The following is a 14,697-nucleotide window of genomic DNA, read 5'->3' as shown; positions in this document are numbered from 1 at the left end:
TAATTTTTCTTCACTTAGAAACATTCTTTACAATAAGGACCAATATTTTATAACAAGTGGGGTTTTTGGTTTTATTTTTTGCTGCTTTTATTAGAGGTAGTCACCTTAGAAGTATGGCTTGCATTCTGAGTTCCGTTTGTGGTTCATTCAAAGCCATTTTCCCCTTAACTAAAGTGTAATCCATTTTGACCCTCACATCTCAGTTGTGTGCATGTAAAGAATGAATCCTAATATTCCTCCTACATGACTGATGGTGTATGGCTGCAAAGTTAGTGGCTTTTTGGATAAGCTATTTTGGGGAACATTTTCTATCTTTGGTGATTTTTATTTTGGATAAGTAAGAACTTAAATTGTTTTAAAAAAGGTAAAACTCAACTTCTCTGTTGACTTTCATGGTTTCTCAGGAGCTTCACTGTTATCCCTTTAGATGTTTGCTTTGAGTTATAGTGTTCTTTTAAAACTAAAAAAATTTTTTTAATGTTTATTTATTTTTGAGAGAGAGAGAGAGTGCAAGTAGGCGAGGGACATATAGGGAGGGAGACACAGAATCCGAAGCAGACTCCATGTTCTGAGCTGTCAGCACAGAGCTGGACATGGGGCTTGAACTCAGAGTGTGAAATCATGACCTGAACCGAAGTTGGACGCTTAGCCGACTGAGCCACCCAGGCATTGCTTTGAGTTACAGTGTTCTTTACCATCATATTATTAACAAACCAGAGCTAAATCTCATGGGAATATAGTGTAAATCTGGTCTTGACTTTCAGTGCCATGTTTCATCGTTTCTGTGTGAAATTATATTGCACAGTAAAGTAATTGTTGTTTGGATGGAGTCTTACTTTTGTGTGTGATTTATCAGTGTCTTTTCTTTCCACTGAACAGGTCGATGTCCGAAAATCGGCCCCTTCTATGGTTGATCGGCTTCAGAGGCAGATAATCATAGCTGACTGTCAAGTTTACCTGGCTGTGCTCTCGTTTGTAAAACAAGAACTGTCAGGTATGCTGAAGCATTATTTTTAACAGCTTTCAAAAGTTAATGGACACAATCAGTAATGGCCCACCCTCTATTTATTTATTTTTTATAGTGCCTCATATTTCAGCCTGGGAAAATATGTGGTGCCTCTTAGGGGCTTGAAACTGATTTTTACTTAGGAAATTGAAACCACAAGTGCTTAATATGTGTTTAGGGGAGTAGTTTTAGACTTGAAGTCAATGTTTCATCCTCTTGCCTCAAGATCATTCTGTCAGAAAGAAATCACTAGTGCCAGTTTGATAGATAGATCATACTTGTGAGAATCAAATTGTAATAACCTTTAAAGTGAAATATACTTGGTTTAAATTAAGTTTTTTAGGAAATTGCTGTTGAAGGCCTGAATATGTACCAAATATTTCCTAATACATGTGAATCATCTACATTTTAACAACCTTTATTAGTAAGGGATATAAATGCATTTCTTATTAGTTTGTTCAAAATAATTGTTTTCCAGGATTCTTTAGCTTTGATGTCTTGAGTGCTACAGACTCAAAATGAGTCTTTTAACAGCTTCTGTAAGACTGTCTAACACAGACACCAGTTCTTTTGCTTATGTGATTATTGATCTAATACTGCCAGGAGAAATTTGCTTCTTTGGTAGACAGGATTTACTTGAAAAAAATTAAAGTTCAAAAAGGAAATTAACTAAAACTCATAATCAGAAAAATATTTCCTTCCAAACCTTAAATAAAGAAGGATCTATTGCTAAGTTATTTTTGCTGCTCTTTCTTTTTTAAAATTTTTAAAAAATGTTTTGTTTATTTTTGAGAGACAGCATGAGCAGGGGAGGGTCAGAGATAGAGGGAGACACAGAATTCGAAGACAGTCTCCAGGCTCTGAGCTGCTGTCAGCACAGAGCCAAATATGGGGCTCGAACCCATGAACCATGAGATCATGACCTGAGCAGAAGTCTGATGCTTAACCGACTGAGCCACCCAGACGCCCCTACACTGTTCTTTCTAGGCTGCCAGAAATCAGTCTTTCTCTCCCTTCTCTTCTGTCTGTCTCTCTCTCCCTCTCTTCCACTTTCACTCCATCTCATCCTTGAGGATGCTTTGTTTGCATTTGGCCCAAGTCAGAAGTGGAATTTAACTTTTATTTTGATCTCCAAAATTTGGACTTAATAGAATTTATCCTTCTAAAATATGTTCTGTGCTTGTACTTTTGATTTGGTTCAACTATCCTGTTTTTCTCTCTCTTCCTCTCAGGACTTGCATAGTACTTGTGTGGTGAGGGCTCATAGCTCATGGGAAGTACCCGTGAGATAGCAATGTAAACTCCCCTCTCTGAAGCTCTGTGTTAATATGTGTGTGTGTGTGTGTGTGTGTGTGTGTGTGTGTGTGTGTGTATTGAGAGCAGCAGAATGGTCTGACTTCTTGAGAAAGCAAGATAGGAGCTCTGGCATTTTCTGTGATCTTTTACTCCTTTTTTCTGACACTCAGGGACTTAAAGGAGCTTATTTTAGCCATTAAAAGAAGATATTTGTTGAGAGAAGGAGAAATCCAGTGTAGTACAGTGTTTGGGGAGTCAGGGTAGGGGGCATCTGGGAATTATTTTCTTACAACTCTTCTGTAAGTCTGAAAGTATATATGAATATACATAATATATAATATATAAATACATGTAAATTATATATATGCATAAATATAGCTGTAAAAGTGAGTATATCGATCCCTCATTTGCTCATTCATTGGTCCAGTCAATAATTATTGAACATGTATGACTTGCTGAGCATCATGTTACGTGAGTAGCTCTAGCTATGCTTGCTGCCCTCATGAAACTTAGAATCATCACGTAGTGCTGTTTATTTCTAAAATTATCATTCTGGTTAAAAATTACTAGGGGTGCCTGGGTGGTTCAGTGGGTTAAGTGTCCGACTCTTGATCTCAGCTCAGGTCTTGATCTCACAGTTCCTGGGGTCCCACATCAGGCTCAGTGCTGGGCAGTTCAGAACCTGCTTGGGATTCTCTCTCTCCCTCTCTCTGCCCCTTCCCATTCATGCGCACATGCTCTCTCTCTCTCAAAAATAAATAAATAAACACTTAAAATAATTAACATTATTATAGAAAATTCAGAAAGTACAGAGGGGAAAAGAGAAAGCAAGTCATCTTGTGCCTTACCACTGGGAGAAATCACTCTGAACTGCTAATGTTCCATTAAGAGTCGGACACTTAACTGACTGAGCTACCCAGGCACCCCTAGTAATTTTTAACCAGAATGATAATTTTATTTTATTAATCTTAAAAAAATTTTTTTTGGAATTTATTAATTTTTGAGATAGAGACAAATCATGAGCTGGGGGTGGGCAGAGAGAGAGGGAAACATAGTCTGAGGCAGGCTCCAGGCTCTGGGCTGGTGGGGCTCAAACCCACAAACGGTGAGATCATGACCTGAACTGAAGTTGGATGCTCAACCAACCGAGCCACCCAGGCGCCCCGTGAGAATGATAATTTTAGAACTAAATAGCACTACGTGATGATTCTAAGTTTCATGAGGGCAGGGGGCATAGCGTGTGCTGCGCATGTGAGACGGTGCTCAGCTTATTAGTTCCTTGTATATTTCTTTTACAAAATGGAATCTATAGTGCTTTGTATCCTACTTTGCCTTATTAGATTGTATTTCATATATTTTCTCTAACTCATTTTCAAAATACTATATTAAATAATAGTAGTTTTTCATATGAATGTGCCATGATTTATTTAACCCATTCCTTTTGGACATTCAGGTGTTCTTTGCTTTGTCTTTTTTATTGGGTCAAACCTATTCTTAATATTTTATTAATAAATGATTTCTTTCACAAATTACCTTCATAGCCTTTGCCCATTCTCCTGATAGGTTGGTTTTAATCAATGTTTTAAAAAATTTTTTTAATGTTTGTTTATTTTTGAGAGAGAGTGAGAGCGGGGGTGGGGAGGGGCAGAGAGAGAGAAGGAGACAGATCTGAAGCAGGCTCCAGGCTCTGAGCTGTCAGCACAGAGCCAGATGCAGGGCTTGAACTCAAAAACTGAGATCATGACCTGAGCCAAAGTCGGACAGTTAACTGACTAAACCACCAGGTACCCTGGTTTTAATCAATTATTTAATCCTATTTATCATAGATTTTTAACAGTGCTCTTGGTTTTTCCATATAATTTACTGAACAGATGCTGATATTGAAATGAAATTTTGATAGGCATAAATGTATACAGTGGTCTTTTGCTTATGAGTAGCTTAGTATTTGTTTCAAACAAACAACCAAAAATGCACTTCCTTCGCCTTTCAGAAACAGACTGGGTTATTAAACTATAAAAAACTTACTTTGTTGGAATGCATTTCTTAGAAAAAATTTTTGATGGATAATTTTCTTGGAAAAGCCATCTTCTTGGAGATGATGATTGTAAGTGCCTCTCCCCCACCCACTGGAGTGGGTGGCGCAGAAATGGGTGGGGGTGCAGACGCTCACCTGAGCTCCAGGTAGGAATGAGTCTGTGAATTGTTACTTTGAGTTTGCGAATGTTTAAAGGCTTCATACATTTAAAAGAACTCTTGGGGCACCTGGGTGGCTCAGTCGGTTAAGCATCCAACTCTTGGTTTCCCCTCAGGTCATGATCTTGTGGGTTTGAGTCCCATGTTAGGCTCTGCTTGGGATTCTTTCTTCTCTCTCTGCCCCTCCCCTACTTGCACTGTCTCTCTCAAAATAAATAAACTTAAAAAAAAATTAAAGAACTCTTGTGGTGCTTTCTCTCATTTGAGCTCCTTTATAAGGAACTGTCCCCATCTCTCTTCATTTTATATACTATTTTTTAAATATCATTTTTATTTACTCTGTTATCCAGGGCTGCTTGCTTGCTAGCTCCCCCCCCCCATGAGCATATATTAACTACTTTCATAACAAAAAGAAGTATATTTAAAACCTATTTTATGGGGGCGCCTGGGTGGCTCAGTCGGTTAAGCGTCCAACTTCGACTCAGGTCATGATTTCACAGTTCATGGGTTTGAGCCCTGCCTCAGGCTTTGTGCTGACAGTTCATAGCCTAGAGCCTGCTTCGGATTCTGTGTCTGCCTCTCTCTCTCTCTTCCCCTCCCCCACTTGCACTCTGCCCTTCTCTGTCTCTCCAAAATAAGTAAACGTTAAAAAAGGAAAATAAAAAGACTGTCAATTCAGCTTTTAAAAAAATTAATAAAACCTAGTTTATGGTATTTGCCATCTTACTTTGTTTACTTCCTTTTGGACTTGAAAGTAGGTCCTATGTCATACTCACCATTGTATTCTTGGTGTATTATATGCCCAATAGATTTTCCTCAGAGGAGGTTGCTGTCTTTACTTCACAGGTGAGGCAGTGGAGGCTGACCATTTGGATGAGGCTGAGCAGTTGACACAGCTTTTCAGTGACGACAGAGCCAGGGCCTGAGCTGACAGCTGCTTGTTTCATACCTGAATTCCTAGTCTTCTCACCTTTCCCATCACCTTAGTTTGATGATTTGTGTCTTGAGAGGCACAGAAACCTGGGTTTCTTAGGGCCTTCTCCCCTGTGCCCAAGCTCCCTCACTCTTACACCCCGAGGTGCTAGCCCTTGGAGTCATGTGACAGCCTGCTGTTGACTCACCTGCTTCTCCAGGCCACATTCTCTGTGCTGCCATTGTAGCCATCTGTCTAAAATTTGTTACATCTCAGCCATCTTGCATCACCTAGGAAGTAAAGCCCAAATTGCTTCCTCAGGAGGCAGTTAGGAACATGCGTGCCCTTCCTGGCCTCCTTGCCTTCCCAGCAGTGCCATGTGCTGCTAAGCAGGGCTCGGTGTACTTCCCTCCGTGCCTTTTGCTGCCTCTTTGTGTATACTATCCTCTTGGTTCGGATGCTCTGGGCCTCTTTCTTTTTCTCTTACCTATCCAGGTATCTTCTAGGTCAGCTTCTTTTATGTTCTCCTTCCTCAGAGACTCCATCATCTGCCCTCTGTTGTTCCACACATATTTCGTGCATAGAGTATTCATCATGGCAGTACAAATTTTTATTCACACATCTGCCCACAGCATTTGACTGTAATCTCCTTGAGGGTAGCAGCTATGTCCACCTACGGTCTCCCCCCCTGCCCCATGCTTACCTACTATGAGTACCTACTATGCATCCCACACTGTGGGGTGATAGGTGCCAGGCTCTAGACATGACTAGGAAGTAGTTCTTGCCTTGAGAGAACTGGATGGGTTAGTAGAGGAGAAAGTGGAGTGAATCAGTTATAATTCAGGATGATGCTTTACCCACTAGACACGTAAGTTAGTCACAGAGTGGGTGAACAGCTCAGAAACTCTTCCTCAGAAGATCGAGGAAGATCAGTGGGAGTTCATTTCCCCCTCTCTGTCCTTGGCACCTAATGTGACACTGTTGCCTAGCAAATGGTGGGTGTATAATACGTGAGTTGGAGGAAGGGATGGAGGAAGGGTGATATCATTCAGGAAACAGATGCAGGATACAGAGTCCCAAGAAGAGTTGAGATTGGAACAGTGTGTCCTTGAGAAGTGAAAACAAAACTTGTTTTTTCCAAAGTCTGTTATGTGGGTCACGAAAAAGGGTCAGCCTGAGCTGACCTTTCATTTTAGGGTTGACCAGCCTCATCTGGGGCAAGTGAACAGAATGCTGTGGTAGGAGATCCCACCGGATACAATCTCCTGCTGAACAATCTATAAAGGTATCCCAATGTCAGTATACCTTGCTATTTTCACTCTACAGATGACTCTTGCCCTTTCCTGGGAAGGACTCCTGTTCCCTGCAACCCCCACACATCACCTTTCCCTTAATGGGGACAGAGTTTCCTCTCTCCCCTACGTCTCCCACCTGATTGAGGATGGCCCTCAAGGGGAGGGCAAACGGTCTGTGGTTTCTTTGCCTTCCGTCAAAAGCACAGATAGCCGTGGCTGAATGATTTATATTTGCCCTTTCAGAGGAGCCATATGGAAGGCTGGGTAGGGTGTGGGGCTCGTGAATACTGTTGCTCTGCCTGTTGGGACTACGAGTGCTCATTAGCTGCCTTGCTACCCCATCAAGGCGACTAAGGGCCCTTCCTGCAGGAGCTGCATGGAGCATGGGCCAGCTCTGCCTGATCCTCACTCTGCCTTTGTCCTGAGGCAGCATCTGGCTGTGCTCAGACGTTTTGTACCCGCATTTGGGACAGGGAAGTAGAGTGAGAGTCCTGGGGAGCCTGCTTCCCTGCCAAAATGAGCTTAGAAAGTAGCAAAAACCATATCTTTCTGTACATGCATATGAACTTTGTTTTGCACAAATTACAGCTTTTGACTTAGTCAAAACTTTGGGTTCTATTTACCCAGCTCAAATTAGAGGCTTTAGAGCTTGTTACTACAGATTGAACATGTGCTTTTAAACATTGGCACCTAAACTCCTCTTAGGTAAGAAATGAAAGACCTGTGGAATTAAGTTTTTATTTTATAAAAATAGGGTTTTTACAACCTTGTCAGCTTTTGTTAACTGAGTCTGTGCAGTTGGCATTGATGAATTTTTCCATTTGTTTATATTGCTACCCCTCCTTTGCCAGGATTCTTCACCTGAGATCCGGATTACTACAATGTGTTTCCCTAACGCTGGTGGTCCCCTCAACCCCACTCTTAGAAATTGCCTGCTTCTCCTGTGCAGGTGCCCATTCCTCAGCTGGACATCAGGGGGCCCGCTTAGCTGAGCACACCCTTCCTGTGTCCCCCATTTCACCCTGCCTCTGGAGCCTGTCCATACTCTGTCATACTTTTTGTTGCTCTTTCCTGGAATGCTGCTGTTCCTTGGGTCGAAGCTATTCTTCCTGAATGAAGCTACACCAGCCTGGAAATACAGGATAAAATGGAAGGAAACTTCCGTAAAATTTCCAGTTAGGCCAGAGGTGGTAGGCAGTGACGTTTTCTACTGAAGTCCTGCAATACTTGGGGGGCCTGGGTGGCTCAGTGGGTTAAGCGTCCAACTTCGGCTCAGGTCATGATCTCAGCATTCGCTAGTTCGAGCCCCTCATCAGGCTCTGTGCTGACAGCTGTGCTGACAGCTCAGCGCCTAGAGCCTGCTTCAGATTCTGTGTCGCCCTTTCGGTCTCTGCCCCTCCCCCATTCGTGTTCTGTCTCTCTCTCAAAAATGAATAAACATTAAAAAAAAATCCTGCATTACTCATTCCACACTAATTCGTTTATATATTTGCTGCATAGAAAACTTCAGTGACAAAAAGGAAATAAAGAATTCACCCATCAGCTCAAAATTATGTTTTCATTTTTCTACATATAACCTAGTAGAGTGTATAAACAAATAGATGTATAGTCTTAATGTCACACACTTAATTTTTTTGTTTTGTTTTATGGTGGACAATTGGAGGGCTGAGTTTATGGCTTCTGGTTCCTTTGTATCCTTCAGTTGCCAAGCATAGTCTTAGGCATGTAATGAGAACTTAATAGTAATATTTTTAGGGTTTTGCAAGTTTTCTTTTTTTCATTTTTAAAAATGTTTATTTTTTGGGAGAGCGCACAAGCAGGGAAGGGGCAGAGAGCGGAAACTAGAGGATCCCAAGCAGGCTCTGTGCTGACTGCAGCAAGCCTGATATAGGGCTTAATTTCACAAACCATGAGATCGTGACCTGAGCCAAAGCTAGATGTTCAACTGACTGAGCCACGCAGAGGCCACTTTATTTTCATTTTTTAAATCTGTAGCCACTATTTATTTATTATATCCCAGGACAGAAAAATGGAAAAACCTTTTCCTTTTTCCATTTTTCTGTTCAACCTTTGGCGTTTTGGATCATAACTGAGTGTCCTGTTGTTTGTGGGCGTGTTAGCCTACAAGTTTAAGGGTTTTCTAAAACCTTTTGTTTTCCTACAGTCCTTCCACTTACAGAAAAGCCAGTGTGCCTCCTCTTAAGGGTGTCATCTGTATCTTCTTTCTCTTTGGCTCTCCCAGAACTGTGCCTGAAATGTAATATTTGCTCAGTAAATGTTTTTGTTCAATTGAACTAAATGAAAGTTGTTTCAAACATGTATTACTTTTATAATTATAAAGTTATAAAAATCATTCTCTTTTAAAAAAAACACTTGTTTTGCTTGTTCATCATATGTTATGATATTCTTTTTAGTGGACTTAGTCTGTGAGCCATTAACAAATCCAGAACTTGAAACTTGTGCTATGGTTGTGTTTTGAATTGTGATCCCATAAGAGATACGGTCATCATTTGTCAGAAATTTGATACATTTAAGTAAAATAATAGTTTGATTAAATATTAGCTTGATTCCATGGATTGAGGGTCCTTAAGACGATCAGGTGCAATGATTTGCCCGAAGGACTCTATGTGATCATGCTCATGGCTGTGATTTGTTACAGCAAAGGATACAAAGCAAAACGAGCAAAGAGAAAAGATGGATGGAGTCCAGGAAAAATTGGGCTGACATGACCCAAAGTTTTTTCCCAGTGGAGTATTATGAGACATACTTAAATCCCTGGTCAATGAGTTGTGTTATCAATGGGGAAGCTGGTTAGAGACCCAGCACCCAGAGTTTTTGTTGGGGGCTGACCATTTATAGACACACCCTGCCTTGAGCTTACACAAATTCCAGACTCCCAGGAGGAAAGCAGGTGTTCAACATGAAACATACTGTTTGAATAAGCAGGGTAGGCAACAGTGAACCACTCTTATCAGTTCTGGGAATGCTGGGAACACTCCCAAGTCCAACTTTACAGACCCTAGCCTAGGGCCAGTCTTGTTAGCAGGCCTCTCAAAGGATAGCAGTAGGCCTGCTCTGGTTATTCTTTTCCGTACATACCTTATGTTCTTAGATTGCTTTCAATGCAGGGATTAGACTTTGTAAATCAGCTTTTATGTTCTGTATTTTCTGTAATTTAAAAATAACATTTCCCAACTTCTTTTTCTGCTGTTCTCAAGGGCCTGGAAGCCTGGGGAAGTTCATGTTATCTTCCATTTTTGCATTGGGATCAGATTATCAGTGCCATATTGGTAATGGTGCTGAGTGGATAAGCTCTTTTCTGGAGAAAATTCTCTACAGAAGACCTTTCTCCCAAAAGATGGTGATGATCCATCCAGATAAGCACCGAGAAGTTGACTGCTCCTTCCCTTCCTCATCACAGGGCAAGGCAGGACCTGTGGGCTTGTTTGAGGGGGGCAGTTGGGCATGGAACTGGGTAAATCCCATGTCTTATCTCTGAATTCTCCTTGAGCGACTATGAGGACTATGTTAAACATTGGCCTAACAAGAAATAATGGAAATGGCTTTAAAAATAACATCTTTTCACCTCTTTTATGAAGTAGCTTACTTCACTGGATTGGTCTAGAACTAGGCTGGATGTGCATCTTCGTCCTAGACCAAATAATGCCATCTTAGGAGTGGTTAAGGCCTACACAACAGGCATTAGGTAGAGATGAATGGGGGATTCTTTGCACTTCTACATTGGACACTGAGGACTTATACGTTAATGAACTGGCCATTTGTTTGCCCAGTAAGTGGAAATTAATCCTTTTTGTTTGCTTGTTTTAGTTTAGGCAAGTTGCCATGCTTGGTGCTGGGATAAACTTTTAGCTGTGAATTCAACTTAAAACTGGCTCTTTAGGAGGAATCAAACACAGGGTAGACAAATGTAGGCGTTATGAGAGAGGTTTATCAGCAAAGTGCCAGTGGTAGTTCAGAAACATGGTGAAGGTTCATGTTTCATAGAACACAATGGAACAAAAGTTAGATTCAAGTGATGGCATGCATGCTGGCATTAATGTGTTTATTCTTTCATTCAGTATGCATCATGTACTATGTCCCAGCTCGTGTATGTGAGAGGGGCCTGATAGGACAGTGAACAAAAGAAATGCATGGTTCTTGCAAAGTGGTCATCCAGTGCAGTAAGGGTGAACAGGCAAATAAGGAATTGAAGCCCTCCGATGAGGACAAGGTGCAATGAGAGATGATCGTTTCTGTTTTAAATTTTTTTGCTTGAATTTCAGGTCGTAATTCAATAGCCTTTATTAATAAAGGAAAATTATTTTGAACGCTTATTTTTTTTCATACTTGTCTCCCCTTCTCTATAGCCTATATAAAAGGTGGGTGGATCCTTAGGAAAGCCTGGAAGATTTACAATAAATGCTATCTGGACATCAATGCCCTCCAGGAGCTATATCAGAAGAAGCTAACTGAAGAGTCCTTGACTTCTGATGCTGCAAATGATAATCACATTGTGGCTGAAGGGGTGTCTGAGGAGTCTCTAAACAGACTGAAAGGTGCTGTTAGCTTTGGATATGGCCTTTTTCACCTTTGCATATCCATGGTGCCCCCCAACCTGCTCAAAATCATCAACCTGCTGGGTTTTCCTGGAGACCGCCTGCAAGGGCTTTCTTCACTGATGTATGCAAGCGAAAGTAAGGACATGAAGGCCCCTTTAGCTACGTGAGTAGCTGTATTGCAATGCTTTGGTAGATAATATAGTGTTGAAAGTAAGTAAACGACAATCAAAACCTTTAAAGGAAACTTCAGGTAAATTGCTTGGTTGACTGACACAACGCCACGCCATATGCCTTTTAATGCAGCGCTGAGGATCGTCTTTGGTGGCGTTTATAAGCTGAATTTAGAGAGAGGATACTGGTCTTGACTCTCATGAATCCTGTATTTTAAACAGGTAAAGAAAGTGATGACGCTTTTCAACTGCAAATGATTTCATAAGCAGTTTTTGTGACCCTGACCAGAGTCACTGCGATTCATTACCCTGATTTTTAAATTTTAAATTCAAATTTGACAAGCCTTTTCTGTGATTGATATTTTTATTCTTACCCAGAGAATCCTGATATTGGGTCATTTTCTTTGGTGATTCTTGGTCCACTGGTATCTCATATGTGGCTTAGATATCTTGTGCTAGTCCACTAAATCGAGTCCTGTTAATCTGAGTCCTGTTAATCTAAACTGAAATTACAGTTATTTAAACAGTGTGGAGAGAAACGGATAAAACTATCTAGAATGAGGATTCACGCATTCCTCCATCAATTAAAAATGTGATTTTTTTTTCTCCCCAGTCTGGTAAATATCTACCATTTGCAATTTGAGTGATTTTATCAGACACTAGATGCCCTTTCACATTTTTTCCCAAAAATGTTAATACCACAGAGACCTTTAGTAAGCTCTGTTTCTGTTATCCATATTGAGGACTTTGGATATTCAGTCTTAATTAGTTGGTAGCTATTAAAAATGCCATTAAATTTTCATTTCAAAAATATTTGTTCCTTCCCAAAGTCATTAAATTATATAAACTGTGGTATTTTATTAATTTGATGTAACAGTTTTGTAACTTGTGATAATTTGTCTATTTATATCTCAATATTTTCTGGAGAGAAATGAATTAGTAATGTAAATTAGTCTGATCTCTAGAAGAGAACCGATTTCATAAACATGCTAGAAGCACACATTTACATAAAAATACTTGATGTGTTAGTGAAGCACTTTTTTCTATTCATGAAAGGAGATCCTAACGAATCTGTTTTATTTACCTTGTTTATTTAACGTGTTATTTTTCTTGAATGAATGAATTTGAAGTAAGGGAATTTTAAATGATTATTTATTGTTTAAGTTGAGCATTCTCCAAGGCCAGAGAAAGCCTTTTTTCTGGGTTCTCACTTATTTTAACACATTGTAGTAAAATTTGTGTCTGTGGTTCCCACATTTAAATTTGGATTCTGAGGCTTATGCTCTTACTTTGTGAACACAGGAGAGAACACCATTTTTCTTTTGCAAAAAAGTAATGCTTTTATTACAAGGGGACAGGAACTTTGTGGTAACCAGTTCTGTTTCTAATTTGTGTGGTGATGAGTGACATGTAGAATTTAGAGATGTACATCCATACCTTCAGAGACCCCTCTAGAAGCCTCAGCAGAGCTACATGCTTTAATCCTATTATTTATTCTCCTCTCACCTGGTGGGGGTATACTGATTTGTAAGCTGTGCCAAAGTTTCAGTTTTCCAAATATTGGTGACATTAAAATGGGGGAGAATACTCTGATTTTACTTTTTCCAAAGACTTGGAAGGAGGATGTATTAGAAATGCACATACTGAGTTTTGAAAAAGTACAAGTGCTTTGAGAAAATTCTTGCTCAGTGTTTCTTTCCCTCTTCTTTTAGATTAGCTCTGCTCTGGTATCATACTGTGGTCCGCCCATTTTTTGCCTTGGATGGCAGTGATAACAAAGCAGGCCTGGATGAAGCAAAGGAAATTCTTCTCAAAAAAGAAGCTGCTTATCCAAATTCTTCCCTCTTCATGTTTTTCAAGGGACGTATACAACGATTAGAGGTACCGTGCCTTCCTCATCTTTTTAAATAACGCCTTCTGTGGATCGAATCTGTGATTCTCAGTCGGGTGCTAGCATCAAAAGGAGGCAAATGCCATTGGGCCAAGGAACGTTTTGTTCTTGTACTTTTCAGTTGCATCGTTGCTACAAAAGCCTCTTCCAGGAACCCAGGATGTTAGTCAGTAACCTTCTGTTCAGGAGCCGTGGGTGAGGCAGGGGTGAGCTATCTCCTTGGTAAGGAGACAAGATGGGTGTACTCCAAGCCAAAGGCATAGGAGCATTAGCGAATGTCTTAGTTGAAGAACACAAAATAAGATATTTTTTTCCCTTTTCTGTAGTTACTAATAATCTGTTTCTAAGGTTTCATTTTGGTTAACGATTTATACACAAGTTATTGCCTGAAATGTCAAGGACACCATCAGCTTTGAAACAGTAGTAGGTTTTGTTGCTTTTTCCTGGGCTTCATTTGGCCAAGCCCTCTACCAGGCATTTTATACATGATGCCCATTTAATCCTCAGAGCAACCCTATGACATAGGTACAAAATCCCTCCTTTTTTTTAAAGTTTATTTTTGAGAGAGTACGTGCATGTGCACATGAGTGGGGGTGGGGCAGAGAGAAAGAGAGAGAGAGAATTGCAAGCCGTCAGAGCTTTCAGCAGGGAGCCTGCCGTGGGCCTTGAACTCGCCACCCATGAGAGCATAGCTGGGCGCCTCTACACCTTTTTTTATTTTTTCAAATCTGCTTGCTTGAGGCCGTGAAGATTTGAAGAAGAAAAGTATTAGGAAAAAATCATACATATGAAAGGAGGTGGCTGTTTATGGCAGGTGCAGGAACAGCTAGCGAATAGAGAATATTGCAAGATTTTAACAACCTCTGTCCTCCAGTTAGCGGGTGCCCGCAGGAGCACAGTTAATTCTGGTCCTCAGCCGCTTGCAAATGCCGTGAATGCTTTTGAAGATTTTTGCCTGCAAATGCTTTTGTGAGCACAGGGATGATTTATTAATATTTTATTTTGGCAACAGAGTGTATATTGTTTCCTTTTCCCTCATGAGGTGCCTCCTTAAATCTGAGGACTCCTCACCTTTACATATGGGAAGTAGTATTTTAGAGATTGTACTGATAATTTATATTTGAAGCCTAGTACATACAGAAAGCACACCAGGATCTGAATTATTTAAACCTGTGTCTGAATTGTTTTTTTTTTTTCCTCATTATCTTGCAACTGTTTTTCTTTGCATTCAGGCTAGTGAGCCTTCAGTTATGTTTCTCCTTTTTTTCTCCTGCTGTCTTAGCAACATAGTGTTTGATCAGTTCCTTGTGCAGTCTGGTCTTTTGGTTAGGTTCTTTTCTTTTAAGCTCAGCATTATGATCCTACGTGTAGGGA

The 14,697-nt window shown here is 40.4% G+C and overlaps 1 protein-coding gene across 3 annotated transcripts in view; it reads left to right on the top strand.

Annotated features, from left to right (window-relative positions):
- The window catches only part of TTC39C (tetratricopeptide repeat domain 39C), a 105,130-nt gene that overhangs the window by 48,585 nt on the left and 41,848 nt on the right, over nucleotides 1-14,697 (top strand). For all 3 annotated transcript variants that reach the window (XM_029921229.1, XM_029921230.1, XM_029921231.1), the window contains 3 exons: nucleotides 880-994; nucleotides 11,071-11,425; nucleotides 13,145-13,313. In XM_029921229.1, the coding sequence (XP_029777089.1) occupies nucleotides 880-994; nucleotides 11,071-11,425; nucleotides 13,145-13,313 (639 nt within the window). The remainder of the gene's footprint in view (nucleotides 1-879; nucleotides 995-11,070; nucleotides 11,426-13,144; nucleotides 13,314-14,697) is intronic.

The sequence above is a fragment of the Suricata suricatta genome, chromosome 14 (genome assembly GCF_006229205.1).
Source record: "Suricata suricatta isolate VVHF042 chromosome 14, meerkat_22Aug2017_6uvM2_HiC, whole genome shotgun sequence".
Taxonomy (NCBI): domain Eukaryota; kingdom Metazoa; phylum Chordata; class Mammalia; order Carnivora; family Herpestidae; genus Suricata; species Suricata suricatta.
This window is presented reverse-complemented; position numbering and strand designations above follow the sequence as displayed.